The sequence below is a fragment of the Protopterus annectens genome, chromosome 6.part0 (genome assembly GCF_019279795.1).
Source record: "Protopterus annectens isolate FY-2018-M chromosome 6.part0, PAN1.0, whole genome shotgun sequence".
Lineage (NCBI taxonomy): Eukaryota > Metazoa > Chordata > Ceratodontiformes > Protopteridae > Protopterus > Protopterus annectens.
Genome location: NC_056737.1, coordinates 1,201,072,922 through 1,201,087,566, shown reverse-complemented (window position 1 = coordinate 1,201,087,566; position 14,645 = coordinate 1,201,072,922). Strand labels below are relative to the sequence as shown.

At 39.4% G+C, this 14,645-nt stretch overlaps 1 protein-coding gene across 5 annotated transcripts in view; it reads right to left on the bottom strand.

The window, feature by feature from the left end:
• LOC122804756 (sodium channel protein type 2 subunit alpha-like) overlaps window positions 1-14,645 on the bottom strand; it is a 2,239,151-nt gene that overhangs the window by 429,755 nt on the left and 1,794,751 nt on the right. For all 5 annotated transcript variants that reach the window (XM_044074821.1, XM_044074820.1, XM_044074819.1 and 2 more), the window contains exon 21: window positions 9,363-9,536. In XM_044074821.1, coding sequence (XP_043930756.1) covers window positions 9,363-9,536 — 174 coding nt within the window. The remainder of the gene's footprint in view (window positions 1-9,362; window positions 9,537-14,645) is intronic.

Genomic DNA, 14,645 nt, shown 5'->3' with positions numbered 1-14,645 from the left:
ATAAATTCATCATCTCTAATGATATTCAGGGTGTCCCATTCTCTGCAATCAGCAGCAAACACTGCAGTATGAGGCTTAGCATATTGTACCGATTCATATACATACTTTTGCTTCTCCAACCTGCTTTCTTACATGACACCATGCCTTCTCCTTCTCTAGAAATTTCTTGTTCTTATATTTTTCAGTACCTTTACACAGCTGACAAATGCATGTGTATTAGCACAGCATGCGCTATCCTAGAGCTTGACCTGTGCATGATGTACAATTTTGAGCTCTCTGATGTGTCCTTTTTCTACTGCCAGGTGATGGCACTTTGTGCACTGCATAACAACACACATAAACTGTATAACCTCTTTTATTCACTTATATACTATATACGCAATTTGCAAGACCAATTTAAGACTGAGATTTCTTCAATGATATTTCATCTATTTGAACAAATACAACAGCTTATTAAAAGAAAAATAACACAGCAAAACATCCTGTCCATGCCAAGCCCCCACATGACAAATATCTCACTTACTCACTTTAAACTCTTCTACAACTATCAACTCTTTCTGTCATTCTCTCACTCAAATGTAATTCCATTGTTTTACCTGTTATACATTGTATACCTTTGTATACATTGTTCTACCTGTTGTACATTGTATACCTTTGTATACATTGTTTACCTATTATACATTGTATACATTTGTATTCATTGTTTACCTATTATACATTGTATACCTTTGCATACATTGTTTTACCTGTTATACATTGTATACCTTTGTATACATTGTTTTACCTATTATACATTGTATACCTTTGTATACATTGTTTACCTGTTATACATTGTATACCTTTGTATGCATTGTTTACCTATTATACATTGTATACCTTTGTATACATTGTTTTACCTGTTATACATTTTATACCTTTGTATACATTGTTTACCTGTTATACATTGTATACCTTTGTATACATTGTTTACCTGTTGTACATTGTATACCTTTGTATACATTGTTTACATATTATACATTGTATACTTTTGTATACATTGTTTACCTATTATACATTGTATACATTTGTATACATTGTTTACCTGTTATACATTGTACACCTTTGTATACATTGTTTACCTGTTATATATTGTATACCTTTGTATACATTGTTTACCTGTTATACATTGTATACCTTTGTATACATTGTTTACCTATTATACATTGTATACCTTTGTTTACATTGTTTTACCTGTTATACATTGTATACCTTTGTATACATTGTTTACCTGTTGTACATTGTGTACCTTTGTATACATTGTTTACCTGTTGTACATTGTATACCTTTGTATACATTGTTTACCTGTTGTACATTGTATACCTTTGTATACATTGTTTACCTGGTGTACATTGTATACCTTTGTATACATTGTTTACCTGTTGTACATTGTATACCTTTGTATACATTGTTTACCTGTTATACATTGTATACCTTTGTATGCATTGTTTACCTATTATACATTGTATACCTTTGTATACATTGTTTACCTATTATACATTGTATACCTTTGTATACATTGTTTACCTATTATACATTGTATACCTTTGTATACATTGTTTACCTGTTGTACATTGTATACCTTTGTATACATTGTTTACCTGTTGTACATTGTATACCTTTGTATACATTGTTTACCTATTATACATTGCATACCTTTGTATACATTGTTTACCTATTATACATTGTATACCTTTGTATACATTGTTTGCCTGTTGTACACTGTATACCTTTGTATACATTGTTTACCTGTTATACATTGTATACCTTTGTATACATTGTTTACCTATTATACATTGTATACCTTTGTATACATTGTTTACTTATTATACATTGTATACCTTTGTATACATTGTTTACCTGCTGTACATTGTATACCTTTGTATACATTGTTTACCTGTTATACATTGTATACCTTTGTATACATTGTTTACCTGTTATACATTGTATGCCTTTGTATACATTGTTTACCTATTATACATTGTATACCTTTGTATACATTGTTTACCTATTATACATTGTATACATTTGTATACATTGTTTACCTGTTGTACATTGTATATATTTGTATACATTGTTTACCTATTATACATTGTATACCTTTGTATACATTGTTTCCCTATTATACATTGTATACCTTTGTATACATTGTTTACCTGTTATACATTGTATACCTTTGTATACATTGTTTACCTGTTATACATTGTATACCTTTGTATACATTGTTTACCTATTATACATTGTATACCTTTGTATACATTGTTTACCTGTTATACATTGTATACCTTTGTAGACATTGTTTACCTACTATACATTGTACACCTCTGTATACATTGTTTACCTGTTATACATTGTATACCTTTGTATACAATGTTTTACCTATTATACATTGTATACCTTTGTATACATTGTTTTACCTATTATACATTGTATACCTTTGTATACATTGTTTACCTGTTATACATTGTATACCTTTGTATACATTGTTTACCTGTTATACATTGTATACCTTTGTATACATTGTTTACCTGTTATACATTGTATACCTTTGTATACATTGTTTACCTGTTGTACATTGTATACCTTTATATACATTATTTACCTGTTATACATTGTATACCTTTGTATACATTGTTTACCTGTTGTACATTGTATACCTTTGTATACATTGTTTACCTGTTATACATTGTATACCTTTGTATACACTGTTTTACCTATTATACATTGTATACCTTTGTATACATTGTTTACCTGTTATACATTGTATACCTTTGTATGCATTGTTTACTTGTTATACATTGTATACCTTTGTAGACATTGTTTACCTACTATACATTGTATACCTCTGTATACATTGTTTACCTGTTATACATTGTACACCTTTGTATACAATGTTTTACCTATTATACATTGTATACCTTTGTAGACATTGTTTTACCTATTATACATTGTATACCTTTGTATACATTGTTTACCTGTTATACATTGTATACCTTTGTATACATTGTTTACCTGTTATACATTGTATACCTTTGTATACATTGTTTACCTGTTATACATTGTATACCTTTGTATACATTGTTTACCTGTTGTACATTGTATACCTTTGTATACATTGTTTACCTGTTATACATTGTATACCTTTGTATACATTGTTTACCTATTATACATTGTATACCTTTGTATGCATTGTTTACCTGTTATACATTGTATACCTTTGTATGCATTGTTTACCTATTATACATTGTATACCTTTGTATGCATTGTTTACCTGTTATACATTGTATACCTTTGTATACATTGTTTACCTGTTATACATTGTATACCTTTGTATACATTGTTTACCTGTTATACATTGTATACCTTTGTATACATTGTTTACCTGTTATACATTGTATACCTTTGTATACATTGTTTACCTGTTATACATTGTATACCTTTGCATGCATTGTTTACCTGTTATACATTGTATACCTTTGCATACATTGTTTACCTGTTATACATTGTATACCTTTGTATACATTGTTTACCTGTTATACATTGTATACCTTTGCATACATTGTTTACCTGTTATACATTGTATACCTTTGTATACATTGTTTACCTGTTGTACATTGTATACCTCTGTATACATTGTTTACCTGTTGTACATTGTATACCTCTGTATACATTGTTTACCTGTTGTACATTGTATACCTCTGTATACATTGTTTACCTGTTGTACATTGTATACCTCTGTATACATTGTTTACCTGTTGTACATTGTATACCTCTGTATACATTGTTTACCTGTTATACATTGTATACCTCTGTATACATTGTTTACCTGTTATACATTGTATACCTTTGTATACATTGTTTACCTGTTATACATTGTATACCTTTGTATACATTGTTTACCTGTTGTACATTGTATACCTTTGTATACATTGTTTACCTGTTATACATTGTATACCTTTGTATACATTGTTTACCTATTATACATTGCATTCCTTTGTATACATTGTTTACCTGTTGTACATTGTATACCTTTGAATGGATATTATACTCAATTATTGATCATTGTGCAGTGAACTACTTCTTATATCTCTGTTATGTGATTGTACATTTTGACCACTTTGTACTTGTCTATATTTTTTTGCATGACTGTATATTGTTTGGAACTTTTCTTTTCGGGTCTCCACTGAAATTGGGTCCCCGGCTCATTCGGACCAACCCAGTTAACAAATGTCAAATAAATGAAATAAATAAAAACAGCTACCTTAAATAAAAAAACTGCTCGACAACTGAATGCGTATGAAGGATTTTCAGAAATTGTACAATTTACTGAGATAGTACCCCCAGGCTATATTCTCTAAACCAAACCAAAGAAAAACTGATCATCTCACATCATAGCTAATCAGTAGTCAAGATATACAAAGCAAAAAATGATTTATCTTCTGTGGAGTCGAAATCTCATATACCCTGTGCATGACTCTGCCACCTACTTATGTTCTGATCTGATGTAAGCTTTACTACTAAAATGGTAAGGTGGCAGTGGCTCTTAATAACTTCTGCCTCAGCATGGCTCCCAGTCAGCCTACCCAACATTTATCCAATCTGATGTGATGAGTTTGGCTTTGAAAAATGCTACAACAGGATTCTAATAGTCGGTATCCCTTACAGAGTGAACTGATATCTTTGAAAATATTGTCAATGTAAAATGAAGCTACTGCACCATGACCAAGAAAAACAGAAAAACAGCTGTCTGACTTTTATGTTTCTTGTGCATCTTATAACGTAATAGCATGTCCCACTCTACCTAGAGGCACTTTAATGCAGCAAATAAAATCATTTTGCACCAGTCTGCATTCCTTTGTAAGTATTTCTTAAAATGTTCAATTTCTAAATGTGCATGTACTACAGAATACAGGTCAACAGTGCAACCAATAAACACCGGCCCACATGCTCGCGAACATACACATGCACGCGTGCCAGCATGCGCGCTCGTGCACACACACACACACACACACACACACACACACACACACACACACACACACACACACACACACACACACACACACACACACACACAAACACAGTGGCATAACTATGTTAGAAGCGCCCTGAGGCAAACTCTTCCTAGGCGCCCCAACACCCCCCCCCCCGGGAACCCAAGCCATCGAGATGACCAAAGCCAAATAAATCACATATAGGCATGTAGTGAAGGACTCAGTTGTAGCACTTGTGCATCCATCAGCCAGTGAACTATACCTGGATGTAAGTAACCTGGGTTAGTATTAGAAAGGCCGCTCCACCCAATATTTCTTTAGTCTCCCACATTTGGTCACTTCATCTGTGTATTTGCATGCTGTGTTCCTTGATGTTTTATATGATTTGGAAACACTGTAAATTAAACGGCTGGCAATCCAATAAAAATTCATCACCCCAAGCTTGTATGAAGTATTTCACCTGAATAGTTGCTGTTCTCAGTCTTAGTAATAGAGCTAAGTAAGCCGTCACACACACACACACACACACACACACACACACACACACACACACACACACACACACCCCTTCACTTACCTGCTGTATGTTTCAACAGACGAACGAAGCAATCCAGCCAGCGACCACCTACCTCCTGAATGAAGCCAATCCAGCCAGCGACCACCTACCTCCTGAATGAAGCCAATCCAGCCAGTAACCAAACCCATCTGCAAAACGGAGCATGGAGCAATCCAGCCAGCCCAAGCAGCAATCCAGCGACCATCTACCTCCTGAATGAAGCCAATCCAGCCAGCGACCAAACCCACCCGCAAAACGGAGCAATCCAGCCAGCTCAAGCAGCAACCCAGCGACCGCGAAATGGAGCAATCCAGCCCACACAATATGTCCCGCGAGAGCAGCTCACCTCTCTCAGTCCTCAATCTCTCATTGGGTCTGCCAGCTCACTTCTCTCCTCATTGGGTCTGCCTGCAGCCGAAGCAGTCCGGACCTCCTCTTAACTAAGAAGACAATGTAAAGCAAGACATGTTGCGTGATGAAGCAACATTTGGTACATGAATGGTTTTAGTATGTGCTCGTGGAATGATGGACGAATGACCCAGTTGATTATATGGCTGTTTTTCCAACCAAGAATTACTAGTATAGCAGACGGTGTGTGTGTGTGTGTGTGTGTGTGTGTGTGTGTGTGTGTGTGTGTGTGTGTGTGTGTGTGTGTGTGTGTGTGTGTGTGTGTGTGTGTGTGTGTGTGTGTGTGTGTGCGTGTGTGTGTGTGTGTAGACGGTGTGTGTGTGTGTGTGAGAGAGAGAGAGAGAAAAGCTCATCTTATACGTCTCCACACCAGTTACATTGGTTAGGCTGACTGGTTAAAACTGTCTGGCACCCATCAAAACCGCTTATGCAAGTGATGTATCACTTGTTTTGATATAATATAAAATTAGGCCTTAATACTTTTAGGCAGATTAGCATCCAAAGAAAGCTGTGCACACACATTTCACCTCCAGATATTTAGAAAAAGCCCTATGATGCCTTCTATCCAGATTTACAGTGGTGCTTCCTAACATCAAACCTACGAGTGCATGAAAAGATCTGGTTTAAATTATAGCCTGTATCAGGTGCTGTGTGGTCGCACATCGTCCACCGATATGTAATGCTAAATATTGGTCTATCTAGTCTGCTATACTTTGTGTTGTTGTCGCTGTTTAGTTAAACAAAATAATAACTTGACGCCAAGCCTGCTGCTTTACTATTTGGCTGCTTGTTCGCTGGCGTTTTGTGATAAGTAAACTAAAGTGCATGAAAAAATGTGAGCCTTGGTTTCTGTAGTGTATAGCTCTTCTCACTTTGTTACTGTGTCAGACCTGGCTGATCTGATCAATGACACTAAACTCTTTTATTTTAGCCCACCCCTTGAAGCAGATCCTGACTACTTCATTGGCTGTAGGGAACAGAGGCTGGCATGTACTGCGTGTATTGATTGGTTGGCATTAAGTGGGCTGATCACTTTATCAGACCCCCCAGTGTTCATTCATTAAAATGGATTTTGTTTCAAAGCAAAATTGTGAAAAGAACAACCGTGGACCGAAATTTTCAGAGCTTATTTTCTTGTGACAGGTACTGTAACAAAATCTGAAACTGTGTTTTACGTGCATATATATATATATCTTTGGCCCCTGCCCAAAGTGCCCCCTGCCACTTGGCGCCCTGAGGCAATTGCCTCACTTCGCCTCTCGTAGTTACACCACTGCACATACACACACAAACATTCACAAAGATAAGTGCTTAAAGTGCTAAATCATTACATGCGAGACCTAACAATTCTTACATTTTGAACAAAGTACAGTGCATAATGTTAAAATTTCACAGCCTATTAAATTCAATGTGAATTTAGTAAAAAATGTCATCCTTAAGAACACCCCTTTGTTTTAAATTTTAAATTAGTATAAAACTTAATGACTTTCAAAAACCTTAAAGGGAGCAGAGGTACAACAGCAAAACACGCAGTACATAGCAACACTGTACCTGCCACTTGCAATGATTCTGTGTGTAATTTGTCCTTTACAGTTGATTGCAATTTTACCAACTTAATTAAAGTAATTATGTCACATAAAAAAGCAATTATGACATACATGAAATGTGAGAAAAAATTCTTAAAAATACAAGCCTTTTCTTTAGTACTTCAAATGTTTTTGGAACAGAATAATCAACAATAAATACAAACATTAAAATAGTTCAATAAGGATAGTTAAAAGAACCACATGCAATCTGCACTCTAAAATACATAATTATACTACATATATAATACATACTACATATATACTATACATATGGCATTGTATGTCATATCAAAGACAATGCAAGAACCAAAATATATCTGCTAAATATAACTTCTGCTAGTGAAATATTCAATTGATAACAATTCTGCATGTAATCATTTTTCATTTTCACCCCTGCAGGTCTCAGCCTAATGGCTTCTCTACCTGTACCCCACTGGCCCTTCATTCCACAGTCATGGGAAACAGGAATTCCAGGCAGGTAGCACCCCTCTGGCTATTCTTTCCTGCTTGAGAATCCCCCTAAGCTCAACCAAATATGGCAAGAGTTGGGTGGCAGGGAGAAGGCCAGCCTTGCTGGTCATACAGGATGGCCGAACATCTTCCTTGGTACAGCAACTCTCCCCCTGCCGCTACAGCAGCTCTTCTGAGCTTTACTATCACTGCCTTCTGAGGGTTTTCCTCATCTCACGGTGCAAATGCACTCATGACAGCTATCTCAACAGACCTAAACTCCATGGGGCTAGACATCTAGCTTTCCTATTAGGTGCCACCCATCTAGCAGGCCACAGCCACCCCATCTCTCTAGGATGTGGATTTTAACAATAAAGTACTGTTGCTGACATCCGTGGCTCTAGCAGTTTTGGCATTCTACTTCATTTTTGTATTTTTTTGTGCTAATCATCCTTTTTGTATTCATGGGTGAGTAGACAGTAACTCCCCACTCCCATCTTCTCCTGCCAGTCCTACAGGTGCCTGAACCACTATCTGAACTTGTGACGTGGTCATAACTTTATCTCTCTATGCCACGGAGTGGCTCCTATACCTAATAATTTTAGTATATTTACAAGTGGTTGAGATTAGATTCCCCGACCATAAAGTGCCTGAATCAGAAAATGCAGAGGAACAGAACAAAGATGACTGTTTGCCTTAAGAAATTACTGACGGTGCAGTTTCTAAGTGTGCACTGACAATGATACCTTTGTTCTGGGAAATTATATAAGTTAGGGGGCTTGCTCTCCCCATGATGGGTACAGGGGTGGGGGCCTGTCCCTTGCAAGAAAAGCTTACAGGTATGGTTTTTGCTCTTTTGATATTTCAGGTATTTCTATTAAGCAGTGCAGTTCCTTGGAGGCCTGTCAGATTGCGGTTCAAATTAGATCCAGAGAGTTTTGTTGTTTCTTTTTTTTATTTGAATAGACATTTTTATTTATATAATCATTCCTAAACAGTTATGGTATTGGCAGTACCTTAGGATGCAGTCTTGCATGTACCTCTTAAGCATTACACAGTTTCTAAGATGAACAGTATATACATTTCACTATTCAGTATTTTATTGTTGCAATGTCTTAACTGTACTGCATTAAATTTTGCAAAATTGAAATGTTCAAAATTACAAAAATACTGCTTCACAAAATCTATAAAGATGTAGGATATACTCCAAATCTATAATTACAAAAAAGTTTAATTGTAACTTCAAAATTGTTATTTTGCAGTTTTTAAAATAATCATATTGAAACTAAAATGTGAATAACAAAAGTTTCAAACTAATGTAAAAATACTTACATCAACAATCAGGAAGTCTAGCCAGCACCAGGCATTGGTGAAGTACTTCACAAAACCATATGCCACCCACTTCAACAACATCTCAAGGATAAAAATGTAGGTAAAGACTTTATCAGCATACTCCAACATGGTCTTAATAGTTCTCCTTTGTTCAATATTAATGTCCTCAAAAGCCTGTTTGGGGGAGAAATAGACAAAAGTTCTTAATGATGATGTTTAGTGTACCCCGACTTCAGCAAGTTGTACATGGAAATTATAATTTTTATATCTTTTTTGTGATATACATAATCCAAAACATAAAAAAGCGTATACACATAGTATATTATTACAAACAAATGAGAAAAGGTGAAACTACATGAAACAGATGTTTTGCATCCTGTCAGTTATAAGGTTAGCCAATGACTTCCATCAGATAAAGTAACCCAAAAATGCCAGGCGATGGGCACAATAAAACACACCATCACACTGCATGTTTTTATGGCCTAATGCCTGTTTAGTCTCTGTCTAATGTAGGTGGAATTCTTGGATATGTCCCATAATAAGAAGTTATGTACCTACCATAACGTTCCATGTTAGTTGTCTTCTTCTCGCCTTCTTTCTTGCTGGATGGGTTCAGAGCCGATCCTCGGCTCTGACTCGGCCAATACTAAAGCTCGAGAGCTAATTCCACCGGCTCGAGGCTCCCCTATATCCCACAATGCTAGGCGGTAACTACTCAGATCTCATTTGATAGCTATACCAAGCAACCCTAGTCTCCATAGAATGGAGTAGGGAAACCCACCTCAAAACAACCTGCGTGAAAGGTATCGCAGACCTAAGAAAGGAGAAAAGAGGTGGAAGAACGTGTGGGAATGACGACTTCCAGAGGAAGAACACAAACTGAATTCCTGTCGGTCTGTCCAGGCTTGGGGGAAGGAGGGTGGGACGCAAGAAAGAAGGCGAGAAGAAGACAACTAACATGGAACGTTATGGTAGGTACATAACTTCTTAATGTTAAGTTGTCAATCTTGCCTTCATTCTTGCTGGATGGGACCGCGTCCCTAGCACCTTATCCCGGGTGGCCTATCGGAACAGACTCTTGAGAACAGTGGAACCAAAATTGGCACGGCTTCTGGAAACCATGTCCAATTTGTAATGTGAAATGAATGTATGAGGAGAAGCCCAGGTGGCTGCTGCACAAATGGAATCTATTGGCAGCCTATCCTGAAAAGCTACAGATGTAGCTAATGCCCTAGTTGAATGAGCTCTAGGTCTTGAGGGTAGTTTTTGATGTCTTATCTCATAGATGAAGGTAATTGTAGAGGTGAGCCATCTAGAGAGGGATACTTTAGTAACAGGAAGGCCCAATTTCCCTTCCGCATATGACAGAAACAATTGATTAGATTTTCTGAATTGTTTAGTCCTGTCTAAGTAATATCTAAGTTGGCGATGAACATCCAAAAAATGTAGCTTTTGTTCTGACCTGTTTGAATAGTTAGGGAAAAAGACGGGGAGATCAATAATTTGGTTTAGGTTTACTTGAGAGGAAACTTTGGGCAAAAAGGATGGATTAGTACGGAGGGATACCCTATCTTTGTGAAACACTAAGTAAGGAGGACGACTGCACAGAGCATGGAGTTCAGATACCCTTCTCGCTGAAGTTATAGCTACCAGAAAAAGTGTCTTCCAAGAAAGCAACTTCAGAGAACATGAAGCTGCCGGTTCGAAGGGGGGAAGGATTAAGGATGCCAGAACCAAGTTCAAATCCCATTGAGGTGGGGGATCTTTGATTGGAGGTTTGAGAAGAAATACGCCCCTTAAAAAGGCTTTACAGAGTTTGTGAGCCATGATGCTAGACTCCGAGACACCAACATGAAAATTAGATATGGCAGCCAATTGAACTCTAATGGTAGATGCAGATGATCCTAAATGAAAGAGTTCTGCTAGAAAATCTAGAATAGACTGGATAGGTGCAGTAAAGGGATCTATGTTTTTTGATATTGCCCAAAAGGAGAAGCGTTTCCATTTGCTACTATAAATCTTACGGGTAGAAGATTTATGAGAGGCTATCAAGATATCTCAAACCGAGCGAGATATTGAGGGAAGCCTGGCTAAGGTTGGAATCGGAGAAACCACGCTGTGAGGTTTAGAGAAAGCAGAGATTGGTACAGCTGACCCGATTGGTGGGTTATCAGATCTTGTACTGGGTCCAGATGCCAAGGCTGCTCCAAAAGGTAACGATGAAGAAATGGAAACCATATCTGTCGAGGCCAATAAGGGGCAATGAGGATCATTGTCACTCTCAAGGCGATGGCTTTCTGAATTAGTTGAGATATCAGTGGAAAGGGGGGAAAGGCATACAGAAGTCCCTGGGGCCAATCGTGGACTAGAACGTCTCTGGTGGGATGGCCTGGTAACGGGAAGAGAGTGAAGAAGTCGTGACACTTGCTGTTTTGGGGAGTAGCAAAAAGATCACAGCAAGGCTGGCCCCATCTTAGGAATACTTCTTCTAAAACTGATTTCTTTAGAGACCACTGGTGGGGCGTGAGAATTGCCCTGCTCAATTTGTCTGCAATAACGTTGGATTTCCCGGGAATGTGTGTTGCTATCAGAAAACGCTGAGAAGAGATTGCCCATTGCCAAAGTCTGAGTGCCTCTCGACATAAAGGGTATGATCTGGTTCCGCCTTGTTTGTTGATGTACCACACTACGGACATGTTGTCCATTTGAATTGCAATAGTCCCAGTGGGAAGAGAGTCGTGAAGGGCTTGCAACGCTAAAAGCACTGCTCTCATCTCTAAGACGTTTATGTGCAAGTGGCACTCGAAAGGTTGCCACGTGCCTTGGACTGTCCTGCCCTGATAATGCCCCCCCACCTGATCACGGAGGCATCTGTTGTCAACGTGGCGACTGGGGGGGGCAGAGTGAAGGGTCTTCCTCGGAGAAGTTGAGGTGATGTGATCCACCAAGACAGTTGATTCTTGCATGATTGAGTTATCAAAATGGTATGGGACATCGGGAGCTGTTGAAAGGACCATTGAGTAAACAGCATCCATTGGAGGATCCTCATGTGAAAGCGAGCTAAGGGGAGAAGGGGAATAGCTGCTGCCATGAGCCCTAACACCTTCAAAACTAGTCTGGCTTTGACTTTGTTGCATTGTAAGAGAAGGGAAACTTGTTTTTGAATATCTGACACTCTCTGCTCTGTGAGTCTGGCTGAAAGATTGAGTGTGTTTAAGGTGGCACCTATAAAGGTAATAGATTGACAAGGCGACAAGGAGACAAGGCAGATTTTTCGAAATTTATCGAAATGCCTAGAGCTTGGCAAGACTGGATGGTGAACTCCCTGGATAGAAGAAGCTCATGTCTGGTGGAGGCGGTAAGGAGCCAGTTGTCTAAATATGGAAACACCTGGAATCCTTGATGTCTCAAGTGAGCCGCGACCACTGCCATGCATTTGGTAAACACACGGGGGGCTGTAGTGAGACCAAAGGGCAGGGCCCTGAACTGGTAGTGACTGGCTCCCAGCCTGAAGCGGAGATATCTCCTGGAGCGTCTGTTCATCTTGATGTGGTGGTATGCGTCCTGAAGATCTATCGAGCACATCCAATTGTCCTGACCCAAGAAGGGTAGAATGGACTGTAGCGTGACCATCCGGAATTTTGTTTGCCTGATATACTTGTTTAAGTAGCTGAGATCCAGTATGGGTCTCCAGCCCCCTGTTTTTTTTGGTACCAAAAAGAATTTGGAGTAGATTCCGGATCCTTGCTGGTCTGCTGGGACTGATTGGATAGCTCTTTTTGATAGCAGCTTTGAAATTTCTAATGCTGCTTGTTCCCTTAGACCAGGTGGAATGTCTGGAAGGGATCTTTTGGGTTGGGATGGGATGTGAATAAAGGGAATTTTGTAACCCTCGGATATGATCGACTGTACCCATTTGTCTTGAGTAAGGGAAAGCCAGGCTTTTGGGTACAGGGATAACCTTCCCCCGACTGCCTCCGAAGGTGGACAGCCGGGCAGCCCCTCAGGGATGCTGAAAGGGTTTATCAGAGAACATCTCTCTGCTACCCTGGTTTTGCGGACCTCCTCTGCCTCTAGGGCAGCATCTATTATTATTCCCCCCTCTGCCTCTAGAGGGGAATCGACCTTGTGGTCAGATGAGACTCCCTGGGATTGTTTGCGGAACCACATCTTTCCTCCCCTCTGACCTTTGGGATAGGGTCTAGAAGGGGTAGAAAAACGGACTCCTACGGCAGAGAGAGTCTTACCTTCTATCTCGCACCTGGTCAATGTATCCTTCACCTGTGGACCAAACAAGGATGATCCATCAAAGGGAGAATTGGTGAAGGACGCCTTGAAAGGGTCCACAAAGTTGCATAGCCGCATCCAGGCGTGACGTCGTAAGGCAACACCTGTGCCTGCGGCTCTACTCGCCCCATCCGCAGTATATGAGACCAGCCGCATGGAGGAGTTAACAATGGAATTCAGGGTTGCCAACTGGGAGTTCATTGTGTCTTTGAACCCCTCAGCTGTAGGATCCTTTATCAGTTCACCCATATCCTTGAGTAAATCTCTCTGGAGACGAGTGAAGTGGCATAAGTAGTTCAGCAACCGCTTTGAAAAGGTTGCTGATGAGAACATCCGCTTGCTGTACCTGTCCATGGTCCTAGATTCCTTATTAGGAGGATGGACAGGAACCGAAGGATCGGCTAACTCCTTCTTAGTGGCCGCAGCCACAACCATGGCATCAACAGGGACACCTTTGGATAAAAAATCTTTATCTCTAGGGGCAGTAATAAATTTAGATGGTCTCCTCGGGGTGGGTTCCACTGAATCAGGAGCCGTCCAAGCCTTCCTTGCCACCACTTCCATAAGGGGGTCAAAGGAAGGGGACACCCAGGAGGTAGAAGGGTGAGAGCCAAATGCCTCAAGATACACTGACTCATCCTCCGAAGGGTTAAGGGCTGGCCAGTTCCCCCTCTGTTTCAGGATCTCAAGGATGTCAGCAAAGGAGACATCCTCAGAGGGGGATCGAGGGGAACCTTCAGATTCCTCTAAGTCAGTGTCAGAGGTGATAGACTCAGGGGAGTCAATGTGCTTCCTCTTGCACTGCCTCTTCTTAGGGGGATCTCCTACTGGGTCAGGAGAGGCCTCGGAAGAGGAGGAAATTCCCAATGGGGAAACTTGAGGAGTTGGCTCTCTGCGGTCTAAGGCAAGGGGGTGAGTAGAAATCACCACAGGCACTGTAGATGGAGGGGCTGAAGGAGCCGACTGTGGGGCAGACCCTGGTTCTAGCATGCTCCG